Raw genomic sequence first — 20,380 nt, forward strand, 5'->3', positions numbered from 1 at the left:
TGTGTTGATTCAGCAGACATATAACATTTTGATTGATTTAGTGAACAGAGAAATACGCATTAAGACTCTAAGACTGTGAAACATCAAAGGAGGACATTTCTGATGGAGAAAACACAATTCAGCAAGAAAGACCTGGAATGTATTCTGACAATGCCTGTCGATTCTATTTCCTGACAGAATCAAGGAAATCAAGAGACATTGAGCGAAGGACTCAGAGAAAGATCTGGTCTAAGTTAACCATTGCAGAAGTGGGGAGAGAATGTTGCAGATGCTGAAGGAAGCTATTGCCGGATGAAACAAGAGAAATGAGACAAACTAATGACATTTCAATGTGACAAACAATGGAAATGTTAATTCTTATGATTTAAGACAGAGACATGATGATGACAAGAGAGACTTACACATACTTTTATGTAGTCGTAATTGTTCAATTGTACTGACGCACGCAACTAACAGTGTCATCAGCAGTAAACAGCTGAATTCAACATACAAATACCATGCACACACTACTCATGGCATGAACTTACAAACTTTCTTCTAGGAATTCTAAGGGACGGGAACAACAGTCCAGATAACCCAATTAACAAACGTATGCTTAACATCTGTATTTTTGTTTCCAACTGTTTCTGAGCAGGTTAATTCCACAATCCATTGATGGAGAGCCTTTTTTATAAGATTTTATAGACTTAAGTCAAGAAAAGGAGGGGTGTAGTGTAATGATAATGCTAAAATTGTCTTAAGTTAATAAAACCTATTAACGCTGTGAACAGAGGCAAGAACACGTGCAAGACTGATGACCATCAAAGAATCAAATAGCACTCCTTGTTACCAGAAACACAAGGCCGTTCCTTTGATTGAAGATCTACTTCCAGACATTGTTATATTGACATATAATGTACTTTGTATGATGGAACCGATGCCTAATTTATTTCTGATGTGGCCATTCATTGACTTTGTTAAGAACTCCACATGTTTTTCAATAGAAATAATTTACCAGTCAAATTAATCTTACATCATGGGGAAAAAAAAGAGTGAGCTGATATGATGCGTTTTTGTGTGACTATGCCAAAATGTTGTGTGCCTATCAAATATTGCAATACTCATTGTTTAACCTTAAACATATTTTAGGTGTGCCCACTCTCTCAGTAGTAAACAACATTCTTTAGGAGCAGGCACATACCATATCAAGTAACAGTGAGACCAGTTTAACTCTAAAGGACATAGGAGCCTTAGCCCAGTGGTCAGCAGCAAAGCAGAGCAGCATGAACACAGGATAGAGCCATGTATGGGAACTAATGTCAATATTGTAAGTTACGAGGTAAAGCTATTTCCCTCTCTGAGAACTGTATATAAGCTGTAACAAACATCAGTACTATGCTTGGCATCTCTATGCCACAGCCAGGCTCGGCACCAGCCATGTCGTAGCCATGCTTGAAGTTTGGACTTAACAGAGCATGCTGCCTTGGAAACATCTGTACATGGGAATGCAACCCAGATCTGCCTAATACAATGATTACGATTCAACCTTCTCTCTGAGTCATCAATATATAATTTCCGGCCACGTGACCAAGAAAGATCTCCTTATTATCAAATGGCGTCACGACCATCATATCAATCACCATGGCAACGACTGTGGCCTTCGCGGCCAGGGGAGGCTGTAGTGTACCAGGGGAGGCTACTGGAGGTAGGAATCGGAGGACGGCCTCAGTGGAATGCATGGAGTGAGGAACGGTATTGAATAGTGATCCTGTCCTCCGATGTTCTACCTCCCCCGGCCTCTAACGCCCGTGTGTTCTACCTCCCCCGGCCTCTAACGCCTGTGTGTTCTACCTCCCCCGGCCTCTAACGCCTGTGTGTTCTACCTCCCCCGGCCTCTAACGCCTGTGTGTTCTACCTCCCCCGGCCTCTAACGCCCGTGTGTCAGATACACACCACCAAATAAACCATATCTGTGTTTGAAAACGTCTGGGTGGTGTTGATGTGTTTGTCTTGGTAGACTCACCTTTCTGTTGATGTAAACCAGTGGTTCTCAAACCTCTCCTCGGGGACCCCCAGCCCTCTCCTCGGGGACCCCCAGCCCTCTCCTCGGGGACCCCCAGACCTCTCCTCGGGGACCCCCAGCCCTCTCCTCGGGGACCCCCAGACCTCTCCTCGGGGACCCCCAGCCCTCTCCTGGGGGACCCCCAGCCTCTCCACATATTTGATGTGTTCCACCACCAGCACACCTGATTCAACTAATCAAGTACAAATCATAATTGCTTTGTACTTGATTAGTTGAATAAGTTAGTAAACTAATTCAGGGTTCGACAGTAACGCACAACAGAACAGCAGGCGCCAGACCAGACTAGATGATCGTGAGTGAAGATATTATTAAAGCGTACGCGATGCGACGGGTGATCGACAGGCGCGTATGCTTTAATAATATCTTCACTCCACGATCATCTAGTCTGGTCTGGCGCCTGCGCCGCCTGTTGTTCTTCCTGCACACCGACACACAGATCCAGGATCCAGCAGCGTCGTCGGGCTCGCGCAAACAAACCCGGCGAATTTTTTACTTTTTACTTGCTCCGGGCAAGAGTTACTGTTGAATACTCTCTACTCTCCAGACCAGGGGGGTGTTCCATCAATGTGGCTAAATAATCCAGGCTTATTTTGATCAATCCTGCGTGATTTATCCCCAAAAAACATATTTTTAAATTGTTTTTAAGTCTCGCGAGAAAATCAAAATAAGCCTGTATTGTCCTTTAGTGATGTTGATGGAACACCCCCCAGAGTTACACGTTGCATCCAACAGTCTTCCTGTTGGTTTCTGTGATCTTGCTCTACCTGAATGATTGAATCATACAGATGATTGAATCATACAGATTGAATACATCCCCCTGATCTCTTTTATCTTCTCTGGAAAAACTGCAAAGTTGTAATAACGTTGTATTTAACATGGGTTCCCGCGCTGGTCTTAAAAAGCCTTAAAATCCAGCAAACCTGGGGCGCTTAGGTGGCGTAGCGGGTTAAGCGTTGACCATGTAACCGCAGGGTCCCCGGTTCGATTCCGGCCGAGGACATATCCTGCATGTCATCCCTCCTTTCTCTCTCACCCATCCTTCCTGTCTAAATCTCTACTGTATCTGTCAATAAAATGAAACATTTGAGTGGGACTGCCCCACTCAGAAAAAAATTACTTTAAAAAAGAAAGAAAATCCAGCAAACCAAATTTCAAGGCCTAAAAGGGTCTTGAATTTCAGTTATTCAGCCTAAAAATGAGGTGCTAGGTCTTAAAAATTAGACCCTGTAAGGAAATCAGTCCGACCACATCTATTTACGCGGAAATGAATCAAGCTGGAACCAAAGAAATGCCAATTCGCTTCCTTTTTTGTCAGTATGGCAGTGAAATCCCTAATTTCATCACCTCGAGGAAGACAAAAAGCTATCATATGGTGTTGCGAACAGGTCTAAAATTATATTCAGAGGTCTAAAAAGGTCTTAAATTTGAGTTGTTTGGGTTAGTAACTTGTAGGAACCCTGATTTAAATGAACACACTGTCCTGAAGTTCCCGGGCGAGGAGGGAGGGGTCAGGGTAATAGTGTGTAGTTTGGTTGGGTTTGATACTTCATGATTGGGTGTTGGTCTGTTCAGGTGGACTGTGGTTCTGCTGTGGTCTGACAGGGGTGTCTGAGAGACACCAGGCTGAGGTCAGCGCTGAAGTAGCCTACTGCACTGTTACCCAGAGAGGAGCTGTAGGTGTTCCTACCATAGGAGTCTCCTCCAAGCCTACCGTTGACTATGGACAGTCCCAGTGAATGACAGAGCTGTAGGAGTTGTGATCCATGTTTGTTTGTTGCCTTGTCGTAGCTGTGTCTGGGGGGGCATATTGGGGAGGGGATGTTACCACCTCCTGGTAGGTGTTTGTCACCCTGTTTGCTGAGAGTGTTCTCGTCCTGTCCTGGCGTTGAGGTCTCCACAGACTACAATGTGACCACGGGACTGGAAATGGTTACTACTAATAATAATAATTATTATTAAAGGATGGAGAACATGTCGTCCTTAAAATATGAGGATTAGATTGGGGGGAGGTAGGTAGGTAGCACACAGGAGGATATGTGTCTAGGTTGAGGTAAGTTCCTTATTTATTATTTCTAACCATTATGTAGAAAGCTCCTGTTTTGATGAGCTTAACGGAGTGAGTTAGTTAGTTAGGCACTGACTCACCAGCAGAGGGCAGCGTAGGTCTGTTTCTCCCATGTGGCCTAGACACTGGCATGATATGAGACGCGTTCTAATGCTTTGGTTCGCATGTCGGCATCAGATGTAATGATCTGACTTTTCTTTTCGAAAGATGTGAATACATTTCTGTCTCTAGTCAACTAACACAGCTTGTTTTGTGAGGCTGCTAACAATGTAAAGTAGTGTTGTAGTTAACTAGGTAACAATGAATGAATGAATGAATGAATGGTCTTTATTGTCATTGCTATAGTACAGGTACCAAACAACGAAATTTGGGAGGGGTGGCTCCCCTGGTGCTAGGAAAGAAAAAAAAAAGAAAAAAAAGAAGAAGGGAAAGGAGCTGGTTTACATAAATAAAGGCTATGTACACTATCCACTATACTATACTGTACAAATAAAGCACTGTGCTGTACTCTATGCTATGCTATACCTATTCTAACATTTCCTATTCTCTGCAACCTTATGTACCCTAGGGTTGTCATATTGCACATAGTGTTATTGCACATTCATTTAAAGTGTCGCAGTTTGCAGGCTTGAAATGTACACATTTGTGCCTCAGCACTACACCTGATTTTCAATCCAGCAGCTGCCATCAATCCGTCCAGACTGTCCAGGGCCCAGAACCTAGGTCTTTGCTGTGTTCAGGGCCTGGATGGCCCTGGGGTAGAAGCTGTGCTTCAGTCTGTTTGTCCTTGCAGCCATGGTCCTGTACCGCCTGTTCGAGGGCAGCCGAGCAAAGTGTTCGTACCCAGGGTGGGATGGGTCTCTGGAGATCTTGGAGGCCTTCCTGAGGCAGCGTGTGTTGTACAGCTCTTCCAGAGAGGGGAGGGGGGCGCCGGTGATCTTCTGGGCCGTTCTCACGACTCTCTGTAGCGCATTCCTCTCTGCGGCTGTGCAGCTGGAGAACCAGTTGCAGATGCAGTAGGTGAGGATGCTCTCCACTGCGCAGCGGTAGAAGGCCACCAGCATCTCCTGTCTGATGTGGTCTTTCCTGAGGACTCTCAGGAAGAAGTGCCTTGTGCCTTCTTGATGATGGCTGCTGTGTTGTTCTTCCAGGACAGGTCATCCTGTATGTGCACCCCCAGGAATCGGAGGGTTGAGACTCTCTCCACGCTCCCTCCGTCGATGAGCAGGGGCTGGACCTCAGATTTTTTCCTCCTGAAGTCCACGATGATTTCCTGGGTCTTTGACTGGTTCAGCAGCAGGTTGTTAACCTTGCACAGCTTGCTCAGCTGCTCTACCTCATCCCTGTACGGCCGCCTCGTCCCCCCCCGAGATGCAGCCCACCACGGTGGTGCCGTCTGCAAACTTTACGATGGATGCCTTCAGCACGCGTCTCACTTCATGAATGAATGAATGAATGAATAGTTTAATGACCACACGACCTAGGTCGGTGGAATTTGTTTTCGGTACAGCTCAAAAAGCAGTGTCAAAAAACATACACACATTTTACATGACTATTACATGGACATGAAACACACATAACCACAAGACAAGACAGAATTTACAATTTACAATTTATACAGTGCAGTGAGTCAGGTATTGAGAGTCCTTATGGCAGAGGGGAAAAAACTGTTTTTGAACCGGGATGTTTTGGTGGCCAGGGATCGGTAGCGCCGTCATGCTCTGTGAGGGTGAGGCTGCTGAGAGCTGGAGAGAGTGGTGTTTGTGTTGTGGTTACCTCCGTTCGCCCCTCGTCGAACCGGGCGTAGAAGGAGTTCAGCTTTTCCGCCAGCAGGGGGTCGTCCTCTGCGGCTGTGAGCCTGTTGGCTCTGAAGTTTGTCATCTGCTGAACCCCCTGCCACACCCGCCTGGAGTCGTTGCTCAGGAAGCATTCCTCAATCTTCTCTCTGTGGTCTGCCTTGGCCTCCCGGATGCCGCGCTTTAGGTTAGCCCTGGTGGTGCTGTACAGCAGTGTGCCCCTCCCTGCGAAGGGGAAGGCGTTGTCCCTCTCCTTGATCAGTTTTTGGACCTTCCCAGTCATCCATGGCTTCGTGTTGGGGTAGACCCGGACGCGTTTGTCCACGGTGGCTGAGTTGGTGCAGTTCACTATGTGGTTCAGAACCGATGACGTGAACTGTTCCAGGTCCTCATGCTCATATTCCTGCCATGAGGTGTCATTCAGGCAGATCTGCAGTGGAGCGGACCCTGCTGGCCAGGTTCTGACAGTCTTAGTGGTGATGGGAGCACTTTTCCTCATGGGAGTGTAGGCTGGGATCAGGAGGATTGACACATGGTCAGACATGCCTAGATGAGCTAGCGGTCTAGCCTTGTAAGCAAGCTTGATGTTGGTGTATACCTTATCCAGTGTTTTTTCTCCGCTTGTTGCACATTTAACATGCTGATAGAACTTCGGTAGTACTACCTTCAGGTCAGCATGATTAAAGTCCCAGGCGATTATATGAACTGCCTGTGGGTCTGCGCTCTGTCCACTACTGATGACGTCATGTAGCCGCGCCAATGCTAAGCTACCAGCCGCGTTAGGCGCAATGTAAACAGATGTTATGTACACTGCATTGAATTCCCTCGGGAGGTATGTGGGTCGGCATTTAACAGTCAAGTATTCCAGGTCTGGGGAGCAGTGGCTACTTACAGTTTTTGTGTTTAAGCACCAGCTGTCCTTCGTAGATATAATGAGGCCGCCTCCTCGCGTCTTCTCACCAAGCCTACCGCGGAGTACAAGATGGTGTCGTTTAGCCAGGTAACAATGTAAAGTAGTGTTGTAGTTAACTAGGTAACAATGTAAAGTAGTGTTGTAGTTAACTAGGTAACAATGTAAAGTAGTGTTGTAGTTAACTAGGTAACAATGTAAAGTAGTGTTGTAGTTAACTAGGTAACAATGTAAAGTAGTGTTGCCGTTAACTAGGTAACAATGTAAAGTAGTGTTCTAGTTAACTAGGTAACAATGTAAAGTAGTGTTCTAGTTAACTAGGTAACAATGTAAAGTAGTGTTGTAGTTAACTAGGTAACAATGTAAAGTAGTGTTGCCGTTAACTAGGTAACAATGTAAAGTAGTGTTCTAGTTAACTAGGTAACAATGTAAAGTAGTGTTCTAGTTAACTAGGTAACAATGTAAAGTAGTGTTCTAGTTAACTAGGTAACAATGTAAAGTAGTGTTGTAGTTAACTAGGTAACAATGTAAAGTAGTGTTCTAGTTAACTAGGTAACAATGTAAAGTAGTGTTCTAGTTAACTAGGTAACAATGTAAAGTAGTGTTCTAGTTAACTAGGTAACAATGTAAAGTAGTGTTCTAGTTAACTAGGTAACAATGTAAAGTAGTGTTCTAGTTAACTAGGTAACAATGTAAAGTAGTGTTGTAGTTAACTAGGTAACAATGTAAAGTAGTGTTGTAGTTAACTAGGTAACAATGTAAAGTAGTGTTCTAGTTAACTAGGTAACAATGTAAAGTAGTGATCTAGTTAACTAGGTAACAATGTAAAGTAGTGTTCTAGTTAACTAGGTAACAATGTAAAGTAGTGTTGCAGTTAACTAGGTAACAATGTAAAGTAGTGTTGCAGTTAACTAGGTAACAATGTAAAGTAGTGTTGTAGTTAACTAGGTAACAATGTAAAGTAGTGTTCTAGTTAACTAGGTAACAATGTAAAGTAGTGTTGTAGTTAACTAGGTAACAATGTAAAGTAGTGTTCTAGTTAACTAGGTAACAATGTAAAGTAGTGTTGTAGTTAACTAGGTAACAATGTAAAGTAGTGTTGTAGTTAACTAGGTAACAATGTAAAGTAGTGTTCTAGTTAACTAGGTAACAATGTAAAGTAGTGTTCTAGTTAACTAGGTAACAATGTAAAGTAGTGTTCTAGTTAACTATAGGTAACAATGTAAAGTAGTGTTCTAGTTAACTAGGTAACAATGTAAAGTAGTGTTCTAGTTAACTAGGTAACAATGTAAAGTAGTGTTCTAGTTAACTAGGTAACAATGTAAAGTAGTGTTGTAGTTAACTAGGTAACAATGTAAAGTAGTGTAGTGTTGTAGTTAACTAGGTAACAATGTAAAGTAGTGTTCTAGTTAACTAGGTAGCAGTGGGGATTACTCACCCAATCCATTGCGTTGTTGCAGTGTTTTGGCTCGACTAGCGAGTTTGTGTTGTGATTCTCAACAACGTTGAAACGTACTTCCGTGTTTCGAAAGAAAAGTCTGAACATTTTGATCGGTTGCGGACCAAATGATCAGACTGTGTCACATATGATTAGATTAGATTCAACCTTTCTGTCACTGCACAGGCGACAACCAAATGTGTTTGTTTTGCTCTAGGTCACAGGGTCAGCCATAGTCAGTGTTAGACACCTTAGATATGCTGCCAGCAACCCTCCAGTTACCAGTTCACATGCAGCTCCCTCCTGAGGTGGGGATCGAACCAGCGACCTTTCTAATTGCTAGCCGGCCTCGCTAACATGTGACCTGGTCAGAGACACATCTGATTGGTTGAGAGTGAACGCGGCACACTGAGCCGTCTACCACACGTCCACCTGAGCACTCTGTAGCCTCCCCCCATCACCTCCCTCACCCCTCTCCTCACCCCTCTCCTCCCCCTCCTCACCCCCCTCCTCACCCCTCCTCACCCCTCTCCTCCCCCTCCTCACCCCCCTCCTCACCCCCCTCCTCACCCCCCTCCTCACCCCTTTCCTCCTCCCCCCCTCCTCCCCCCTCCTCACCCCTCTCCTCCCCCTCCTCACCCCTTTCCTCCTCACCCCTCCACACCCCTTTCCTCCTCCCCCCTCTCCTCCTCCCCCCTCCTCACCCCTCTCCTCACCCCTCTCCCCCCCCTCCTCACCCCCCCCCCCCCCCCCCTCAGGGCCCCACCCTGGGAAGACCTGGGGGCCGTTCCACTAAAGGTGGCTTAGTATATCGGCGATTGACATAAATCAGGCGATCAGGCAACTCGGGATTGGAATTCAAGCCTCAGGTGATTCCTCGAACGAGGATCAGGCTTGTGTGATGAGTGTTCACAGAACACCGGCTTACAAATCTTCGATATGGGCGCGTGCACGCAGACATAAAGAGCCCCGAAGGGTCGATCTGTTGAAATGAAGATACTCCACTCTGCAGGGGTCCTACATTTGCGCAGCATTCCGAATTATTGATCTTTATGAAGACGGAAAAATAAGATGTAAAATAGTGCAATACTGCCGCAATTAACAAGGCGAGGGAAATGGTTTGGCAAGAAATTGCTGACCGATTAAATGCGTAGGTTATACTAGCCCCAGTTTTTATTTTATTTTAATAAATTGAAAATGAATTTTACTACTGTGGTGATATCAGCAGCAGGCTACATACAGTCATATTGTCACGATGGCCTAGTGGTATCGACCGCTGCCATAGTATCTATTCGTCTTTTTAAGACGGTGGTTCAAATCCCTCTTCGGACACACTTTTTACTGCATTTCGTTGTCTGAATCTAATCTAAAATCTCATCTAAAAAAGTATGTAGGCTATAAAATTATGGTGCAGGCTAATTTACAAGAACTGACACAATTACAATGGTGTTTGAAGCCTTTGCATGAAATCTTAGGTTAAATGTAAAAATAAATAAATGAATGACTTAGTCAAGTCTCAAACCCGCAACCTTTGGAACTCTAGCTGGCTGCCTTAACCACTGCGCCAGTCAGACCACTGTGATGACAGCAATGCAAGTTGAAACAATTACTTTTTTTTTTACACTCTTTTATTTATTGATCTATCTATCACACTTTCAAAATATCAAGTTATCTATCACACAATCAAACTATCTATCGATCGATCACACTTTCAAAATATCAAATTATCTATCTATCACACAGTCAACCAATCTATCTATCTATCTCGTGTGAAGTGGGAACTAATATTTCCTAAAAGACACTTGAGGAACTGTCTTTCGGGATGTAGTTTCCGCCTGTGAGCCTTTTTTGACGCACGTATTACTTTAGCCAGTCTTTTAGCCTGCTCGCGACCAGGCTAATTATATCTGACTCAGAAGGAGCTCAACCAAGCAGCGAATTATTTGAGCCACATTGATGGAACCGAACGCAAGCTAACATTATCGCCGATTAAAACTTTATCGAGGCTTAGAAGATAATCTCGTTTAGTGGAACGGGCCCCAGCTCTGTGTTGACGCTGTTGTTGTTTTGTGTAAACATGGTTAGGTTTGGCCACACACACACACACACACACACACACACACACACAGGCCTTAGGTCTGAGGTTCGGCCTGGTAAACATCTGCTGAGAGGATTATATAAGGCTGTCAACACGACACAATACACGCACGCACGCACGCACGCACACACACACACACACACACACACACACACACACACACAGAGGCCAGGACCAGAGGAAACACATGTACAGAGGAGTGGGGAGTCACCTGACCTCAGGATTTGCATCTGAGGTGGATTACACCTGAACAAGCACACACTCGCCTGTGTGTGTGTGTGTGTGTGTGTCTCTGTGTCTGTGTCTCTGTGTGTGTGTGTCTCTGTCTGTCGGCGGGAAGTTATTGGCAACGTCGTCGGAATTCGACCATGCGGTCTTCGTCCGAGGAGCAGCCAATCACAGCAGACCAGGAAGTGGAGAGGGGCTAATCCCAGGAAGGGGGCGTGTCGCAGCGCCACTGGCATGAGAAAACATCCGATGCGACAGCCAATCACAGACAGGCGCTCAGGGATGACAGAGCCCTGCTGAATTGATGTGGCGTGGATGTTTGTATCCATAATAATACAACACACACACACACACACACACACAGGCCATGTTTACTTAATGAGGGCAGGTGGAGGCAGACACAACATACCTGCACGGCTCTGAACCGACCTAGAAACTAGAGACATCAAAGAGAGGCACGCACGCACGCACACACACACACACACACACGCACGACACACACACACACACACACACACACACACACACACACACACTCACTCACGCACGCATGCTCGCACGCACGCACACACACTCACACACGCATCAGACTTTAGGGATGCTGTATGTTAGCCTAGGCTCTCTACCAGCCACCAGGCTAGCACACACACACACACACACACATACACACATGTATACCACACACACACACACATACACACGTATACACACACATACACACACATACACACACATATACACACACACACTCTCACACACTCTCGCACACACTCACACACACTCTCGCACACACTCACACACACTCGCACACGCACTCACACACTCGCACACGCACTCACACACACAGACACACTCACACACACACACACACAACACACACACACACACGCCAGCCAGGCTGGAACAGGATCTGTCAGTGTTGACCTGGATAAGATGTTTATTGTTCCAAACACATGTGGAGGGGAGGACTCGGAGGGGGAGGGCAGGGGGAGGGAGGGCAGAGGGAGGGAGGGAGAGGAGGAGGGAGGGCAGGGGGAGGGAGGGAGGTGGGAGGGAGGAGGGGGGAGGGGAGGGAGGAGGAGGAGGGAGGGCAGGGGAGGGAGGGAGAGGAGGAGGGAGGGGGGAGGGAGGAGGAGGAGGGAGGGCAGGGGGAGGGAGGGGGAGGGAGGGAGAGGGGAGGGCAGGGGGAGGGAGGGAGAGGAGGAGGGAGGGGGGAGGGAGGGAGAGGAGGAGGGAGGGGGAGGAGGGGGGAGGGAGGGAGAGGAGGAGGGAGGGGGAGGGAGAGGAGGAGGGAGGGGGGAGGGAGGGGAGGGGGAGGGAGAGGAGGAGGGAGGGAGAGGAGGGGTGAGGGAGAGGAGGAGGGAGGGGGAGGGAGTAGGGAGGGGGAGGGGGGAGGGGGGAGGGAAGGAGAGGGAGGGAGGGAGGGGGAGGGAGAGGAGGAATCTGAGACCAGCGCTCGGGTACGGTTCCTCTGCAGGGGTGAGTGTGTGTGTGTGTGTGTGTGTGAGTGTCTTTGTGTGTGTGTGTGTGTGTGTGTGTGTCTGTGTGTGTGTGTGTGAGTGTGTGTGTGTGTGTGTATGTGTGTGAGTGTGTGTGTGGTGTGTGTGTGTGTGTGTGTGTGTGTGAGAGTGTGTGTGTGTCTGTGTGTGTGTGTGCGTGTGTGTGTGAGAGTGTGTCTGTGTGTGAGTGTGTGTCTCTGTGTGAGTGTGTGTGGGTGTGGATGTCTGTGTGAGTGTGTGTGTGTGGGTGTGGGTGTCTGTGTGAGTGAGTGTGTGTGTCTGTGTGTTTGAGTGCGTGTCTGTGTGTGTGTGTGTGTGAGTGTGTGAGTCTGTGTGTGTGTGTCTGTGTGTGTGAGTGTGTGTCTCTGTGTTTGTGTGTGTGTTTTTACCATTTTTTTATGTGTTTTCTTTTTGTGATAGGAGACTGTTGACACGCTACAGTGCTGGTGTGTATCAGGTTCCCATGCTCCATTGCCAAACTCAATGCCCCCTCCTACACACACACACACACACACACACACACACACACACACACACACACACACATATCTAAACACATTCTTTTAATTAACACAAAGTGTCAAACTTTTCAAAACACACAATGCACACATCTACCAAACCCAATCACAGTTCTTTTCATCAGTACTTTGTATTTTTAAATACAACATTATAAAGACGTTACAAACACAAACACGTTCATTTACCCTCTCTACTGGCTCACACAAACACGTTCATTTACCCTCTCTACTGGCTCACACAACACGTGACGTCACACAGTAGAATATCTGGAAGGTTCTAGAATGTCTGTCTATGTTCCTCCTTTCCACAGGCCGTCTCCCTAAGATGACATCATCACCACAACATGGGACAGAGCAGACCGTCTCCCAAAGATGACATCATCACCACGGCATGGGACAGAGCAGGCCGTCTCCCAAAGATGACATCATCACCACGGCATGGGACAGAGCAGGCCGTCTCCCAAAGATGCCATCATCACCATGGCATGGGTCGGAGGTGGTGGGGGGGTGAATGTCCCTGACCTTGTTTCCTGGAAGAGGCTGTTTGTAGTGTACACAACAGTGTGTGGTGTGTGTCTGTGTCTGTGTGTGTGTCTGTGTCTGTGTCTGTGTGTGTCTGTACACAACAGTGTCTTTAGAGGACATCCTGGATGAGGCTGTTTGTAGTGTTCACAACAGTGTGTTTGTGTGTGTGTGTGTGTGTTGTGTGTCTGTGTGTGTCTGTACACAACAGTGGCTGTAGAGGACAACCTGCTCACTGAACACTTTATTAGGAACACTGTACACCTTCTCATTCATTCAGGTGGTGTGATGGTGTGTGCTAATAAAGTGTTGGCTGAGTGTGCGTATGTAAGGTCCAGCTGGTGTGTACGCACTCACTGCAATGTAAGTCGGCTTTGGATAAAAGGCATATATTATATTATTATACAATTGTCTGTTCTATGGACTGTTTATTGTATAGACGGTTGTATAGACTGTTTATTGTATAGACTGTCTGCAGGTAGACACATAAACATCAATCGTAACATGGATAATATGATTAACACACGTCGTCAACAACCCGTTCTGACTGTTGAAAAGGAACTGGCTTCATTCTATGCTATTTTATTGACATTGGAGAAAAAAAAGAAAAAAAAAACACAAAGGATCAGTTCTTAGTCCTTCTCGTCGTTCTTCTGGGGGTGTTCGGGTGAAGAACAGCCGACTAGAACAGTTCTGACAGTCTGCATTTCTGGTCCTGGCCAGCACAGAACCGCCGTGTCATCCTGGCTGGCCGGGGTCGGGGTCAGCGGGGGTTTGATCCGGGGTTTGAACCCTCGCCCACGGACGTGGACCGCTCTACCCAGAGCGAGTCCTCAGGGTCCGCAGCAGGGCTACGTTTGGGCCTAGAAGGCGCAGGCAGGAGAGTGTGTCTCTGAACCACCTCCGCTACACGACCAGCGGTCCGTGGAGGAAGGGGGGGGGGGGGGTGGGGGGGTGTAGGTCCCCTACCGCCTGAAGGTCCCAGGTTAAAGGGTCACACCAAAAAGAAGAAAAAAAGAACTCCCCCCAAAAGGGGTGTGTGTGTGTGTGTGTCTGTGTGGTTGGTGGCGTTGGAGGAGAGGCGTCACAGCCGGGTGTGTGTCGCCTCCTGGGGGGGGGGGGGGGGGGCGGGGGTGAGAGACACAGCGCCTTGCAGTCTGTTGGACGGCCTGTAGGGGCGGAAGAGAGCCTTGCTGGTCCCCGAGGCAGAGAGAGACAGGATGTTGGGTAAAACACAGAGAGGGGGGACTGGAACCTTGTTCTTCAAGACAGAGAGGGGGGACTGGAACCTTGTCTCTCCTTGGACAGAGAGGGGGACTGGAACCTTGTCTCACTGGACAGAGAGGGGGGACTGGAACCTTGTCCTCCAGGACAGAGAGGGGGACTGGAACCTTGTCCTTCAAGACAGAGACGGGGGGACTGGAACCTTGTCTCTCCCTGGACAGAGAGGGGGACTGGAATCTTGTCTCACTGGACAGAGAGGGGGACTGGAACCTTGTCCTCCAGGACAGAGAGGGGGGACTGGAACCTTGTCTCTCCCAGGACAGAGAGGGGGACTGGAACCTTGTCTCACTGGACAGAGAGGGGGGACTGGAACCTTGTCCTCCAGGACAGAGAGGGGGACTGGAACCTTGTCCTCCAGGACAGAGAGGGGGGACTGGAACCTTGTCTCTCCCAGGACAGAGAAGGGGGACTGGAACCTTGTCCTCCAGGACAGAGAGGGGGGACTGGAACCTTGTCCTCCAGGACAGAGAGGGGGACTGGAACCTTGTCCTCCAGGACAGAGAGCGGGGACTGGAACCTTGTCCTCCAGGACAGAGAGGGGGACTGGAACCTTGTCCTCCAGGACAGAGAGGGGGGACTGGAACCTTGTTCTCCAGGACAGAGAGGGGAGACTGGAACCTTGTCCTCCAGGACAGAGAGGGGGGACTGGAACTATGTCCTCCAGGACAGAGAGGGGGGACTGGAACCTTGTCCTCCAGGACAGAGAGGGGGCCTGGAACCTTGTTCTTCAGGACAGAGAGGGGGGGACTGGAATCTTGTCCTCCAGGACAGAGAGGGGGGACTGGACCCTAGTTCTCCCCCCCAGCTGGTCAGTTCCACTGGCCGGGCCTCATGTGTACAGGGATGCACTGGCAGACGTAGTGGCTGTAGTAGAACCCAGCCTGACACGCCCGCTGGGGACGCCGGCAGGGGAGGCGGTAACAGCTGGGGGAGGGGGAGGGGAGGGAGGGTGGAGGAAGGGAGGGAGGGGAGGGGGAGGGAGGGGGAGGAAGGGAGGGAGGGGAGGGGGAGGGAGGGAGGGGGAGGGGAGAGGGGGAGGGAGGGAAGGGAGGGAGGGTGGAGGAAGGGAGGGAGAGGGGAGGGGGAGGGAAGGAGGGAGGGAGAAGGAGGGGAGGGGGAGGGAGAGGGGAGGGGGAGGGAGTGGGAGGGAGGGAAGGAGGGAGGGAGGGAAAGGAGGGAGGGGGAGGGAGGGAGGGAGGGAGGGAGGGGAGAGGGAGGGAGGGAGGGGGGGAGGGAGGGAGGGAGAGAGAAAGTTATACACTGTTACAAGAGTTTCAACTCTTACCTACTTTACCGCATTGCGTGTGTGTGTGTGTGTGTGTGTGTGTGTGTGTGTGTGTGTCTCCAGGTGTTCTTGACCAGATGTCCCAGGGTGTCCAGGGCTAGCGTGGGACCCTACCAGCTGCCTGCCTTCCCATGTGTGTGTGTGTGTGTGTGTGTGTGTCTCCCATGTGTGTGTGTGTGTGTGTCTCCCTCCCATGTGTGTGTGTGTGTGTGTGTGTTTCCCATGAATGTGTGTGTGTCTCCATGTGTGTGTGTGTGTCTCCCATTTGTGTGTTTCCCGGTGGCCCTCTGATCACAGTGTGTGTGTGTGTGTGTGTATGTGTGTGTGTATGTGTGTGTGTGTGTGTGTGTGTTTTCCATGAATGTGTTTGTGTGTGTGTGTGTATCTCCCATGTGTGTGTGTGTGTCTCCCATGTGTGTGTTTCCCGGCGGCCCCTCTGATCACAGGCGGGTGTGTGTGTGTGTGTGTGTGTGTGTGTGTGTGTGTGTGTAGGGAATGTTGCTCTCTGGGAAAAGCTGTTTCCCAGGTTCCCCGTGGGCCGGGGGGACACACAGCTTCCTCCTCCAGAGCGTCAACAGGATGTGGGGAGATCGCACGCCACGGTCCACCCTCACGCCCTCACCCCTCACCCCGCCTCGGGGGTCAAATGACCACAGTCTTTACAACGGGAAGCTGCTATTTACACACAGCGACCACTAGTTGGCCGTCTTGTAAATTAGCCTGGCTCCTCCTACAAACTTCAAAACAGAATCCCTATGGAGTTAGCGTTAGCCTCTGTTAACACTAGAACAGCCGTGTCTATGTTACCTACTATAAGAGCCGCCTCGCGGGGTCACATGACCACTAGTTGGCGCGTCTTGTAAATTAGCCTGCCTCCTCCTACACAGAAAAACTGCAAAACATCTTCATACTAGCTTATCCTGATGTGATTTAGAACATGTGAGGATTCTGGGTGGTAGAACACCACATATCTAGGACAAGTCATGAAAGGAGGGTCCTGAGATTAGATTGAGTGCAAAGATAGAACATGTTTACTCATAGAAGCCATGTTCCCAGTCAGCCATAGAACCCATGTCAAGGCCATAGTTCCCAGGCTCCCTCTCTCTCCCCCCCTCAGGGTCAGATGGTGACATCACAGTTCTAGGAACAGAGGTCTGCGCTCCATGTAGAAAGAGAGTAATTGAATCTGTTTTTATGTCTGTACTGGACTATGGAGACGTGATCTATCGTCACGGGGCTGTCACTACCTTAAAGGCTCTGGATTCGGTATACCACTCTGCACTCAGATTCATCACTCAAGACAAATATAACACTCACCACTGTGTCTTATATGATACGGTTGGCTGGACATCTCTCGCAGCCCGCCGAGATTATCACTGGTATCAATTCATATTTAAGGGGATTTCAGGCAAACTCCCCCCCTATATCACTTCCCTGTTGGACTGGAATGTTTCTTCCTATCAAACACGCTCCAGCGAGTGGTTGGTTTGTACGGTCCCTCAAATGTCTACTAAGCTGGGTAGGACAGCCTACGCTTATGATGCTGCTAATACTTGGAACTCTATTCAGAATTCTCTGAAACTGGTCACTCTCCCATCACTCAATGATTTTAAGAACTTGGTTTTTCCCCTCTGTGTCACTTCTTGTAACTGTTTTTAAATGATGTTGTACATTTCTTAGTAATGTTTTTTGTTTGTTTTATATTTTGGTTTAATTTCCATTCTGTTTATGACTTGTATTGTTGGTTCTCTTTTGTTCACTCGTTGCTGCTGTAAATGAGGGCAACCTCAGTAACTTACGAGTTTAAATAAAGGTTTGAATGAATGAATGAATGAATGAATGAATATAAGGCTCTGAGGAAGTGGGCCTGTGGTCTGTCTGTGACCTTTCACCCCTGGGACACAGGAAGCAACGACAGATCAAAGCCTCAACTTCTAAATGGCCCCGGCCCACCCTGGGAGCTGTGTGTGTGTGTGTGTGTGTGTGAGTGTGTGTCCGTCCGTCTGTCCTAACCTGCAGGTGTGTGTGTGTGTGTGTGTGTCTGTGTGTGCATGCGTCCGTGCGTCCGTCTCTCCTAACCTGCAGGTGTGTGTGTGTGTGTGTGTGAGTGTGTGTGTGAGCATCCGTGTGTGAGTGTGTGTGTGAGCGTCCGTGTGTGTGTGTGGGTGTGTGTGTGTGAGCGTGCGTGCGTCCGTGCGTCCGTGTCTCTCCTCACCTGCAGGTGTGTGCGTTGAACCTGCGGCCCTGCAGCAGGCAGGTGTGGGGGCTCTCCCTGCACTGGCACAGGCAGGTGTCGGGGTTCAGGGGCTGGGCGCGGGGGCAGGCCGCCCGGCACACACACCCGCACAGCTGGGGGTCCCAGCGCTGGCCGGGGGGGCACAGGGGGGCCATGTGGGGGGGCTGCTGGTCCCCGGGGGGGGGGTCGCACAGACACTCACAGCTCTCCTGATCCAGTCTCCACCCCGGCCCACAGCTGCCCTCCGTCAGGCCGTTGCGACAGCGGCACTCACAGCTGCCCCGCCCCCCCCCCTGCACCCCCCCTGCCCCCCCGGCCCCCCCCACCCCCACCCCCCAGGACCTTGTTGGGACCGCACAGAGCCAGCAGGGCCGACTCCAGGGGCTCTGAGGGGGGAGAAGAGAGGGGAGAGGAGGAGGAGAGGAGAGGAGGAGGGGAGGGGGGGGGAGGGGAGAGGAGGAGAGGAGAGGAGGGGGGGAGAGGGAGAGGGGGGGGGGAGAGGAGAGGAGGAGGAGGAGGAAGGGAGAGGGGAGAGGAGGAGAGGAGAGGAGGGGAGGGGAGGAGAGAGAAAAGAGAAAAGTGACCTTGAGAAGCACATTTACATCCAGAGGAGCAACAACAGGTAGTTGAGAAGCTACAAGCTGGCACACACACACACACACACACACACACACACACTCACCCAGCTCTCTCTCGGAGAAGGCGCTGGTCTCCATGGCAACACACAGGCAGCTGGCCGGGTCCCACGCCGACCCGGGGCCACAGGCCACGTCTGGGGGAGAACACCTGGACACACACACACACACACACACACACACACACACACACACACAAACGAAAGCATACACACACACACACACAAACAAACCAAAGCATACACATGCACACACAGACACACGCACACACACACACACAAACGAAAGCATACACACACACACACAAACGAAAGCATACACACACACACGCACACACAGACACACACACACACACGCAAACGAAAGCATACACACACACACGCACACACACACACACACACACAAACGAAAGCACACACACACACCCAGGCCAGGATCAGAGGGCTTGGCAGGACAGAGGGGAACAGAACCACATTTCTAAAGAGTCTTTGTGAGGTGGCCTGGCTGGGCGGTCTGGGCCCCTCCTCACCCTCCTCTGGGACGGTAATCAACCCCCTCTCCATCCCTCCACCCCCATCATCCCTCCATCCCTCCACCCCCCATCATCCCTCCATCCCTCCACCCCCCATCATCCCTCCATCCCTCCACCCCCATCATCCCTCCATCCCTCCATCCCTCCCACCCCCTCCATCCTCCCACCCCCTCCATCCCTCCCACCCCCTCCATCCCTCCATCCCTCCACCCCCATCATCCCTCCACCCCCCATCATCCCTCCATCCCTCCACCCCCTCCATCCCTCCACCCCCATCATCCCTCCACCCCCATCATCCCTCCACCCCCTCCATCCCTCCCACCCCCTCCATCCCTCCACCCCCTCCATCCCTCCACCCCCCATCATCCCTCCACCCCCCATCATCCCTCCATCCCTCCACCCCCCATCATCCCTCCATCCCTCCACCCCCTCCATCCCTCCACCCCCATCATCCCTCCATCCCTCCACCCCCTCCATCCCTCCCACCCCCTCCATCCCTCCCACCCCCTCCATCCCTCCCACCCCCTCCATCCCTCCACCCCCCATCATCCCTCCATCCCTCCACCCCCCATCATCCCTCCACCCCTCCCCCCCATCCCTCCATCATCCCCCCATCCCTCCCTCCCCCCCATCATCCCTCCATCCCTCATCCCCCCATCCCCCCATCATCCTCCATCCCTCCCACCCCATCCCCCCATCCCTCCATCATCCCCCATCCCTCCCTCCCCCATCATCCCTCCATCCCCCATCATCCCTCCCTTCATCCCTCCATCCCTCCATCCCCCCATCATCCCTCCCTTCATCCCTCCATCCCCCATCATCCCTCCCATCATCCCTCCATCCCTCCCCCCCCATCATCCCTCCATCCCTCCCTTCATCCCTCCATCCCTCCACCCCCCATCATCCCTCCCTTCATCCCTCCATCCCTCCATCCCCCATCATCCCTCCATCCCTCCCCCCCCATCATCCCTCCATCCCTCCCTTCACCTTCATCCCTCCATCCCTCCACCCCCCATCATCCCTCCCCCCATCATCCCTCCATCATCCCTCCACCCCCCCATCATCCCTCCACCCCCCATCATCCCTCCATCCCTCCACCCCCCCATCATCCCTCCACCCCCCATCATCCCTCCATCCCTCCACCCCCCCATCATCCCTCCACCCCCATCATCCCTCTTTATCCTCCCTGCTGGCCAACAGCCGACACATAAGTCTGATGGCTGTGGAGCCGAGAAGAACAAAGAAAATAACTAACACTAACTAACCCATACG

General features: G+C 50.3%; 1 protein-coding gene across 1 annotated transcript; it reads right to left on the reverse strand.

Moving 5' to 3' along the window:
* Positions 1–15,229: 15,229 nt before the first annotated feature.
* LOC308175237 (uncharacterized protein) lies at positions 15,230–19,139 on the reverse strand (the record flags this gene model as incomplete). Its single annotated transcript, XM_080550943.1, has 3 exons — positions 15,230–15,344; positions 17,921–18,327; positions 19,002–19,139. 3 exons carry the CDS (start codon positions 19,137–19,139, stop codon positions 15,230–15,232), a joined length of 660 nt encoding a protein of 219 aa, XP_080407069.1.
* Positions 19,140–20,380: the final 1,241 nt, after the last annotated feature.

Source organism: Nansenia antarctica (genome assembly GCF_963989245.1).
Source record: "Nansenia antarctica genome assembly, contig: SCAFFOLD_222, whole genome shotgun sequence".
Classification (NCBI taxonomy): Eukaryota; Metazoa; Chordata; class Actinopteri; order Argentiniformes; family Microstomatidae; genus Nansenia; species Nansenia antarctica.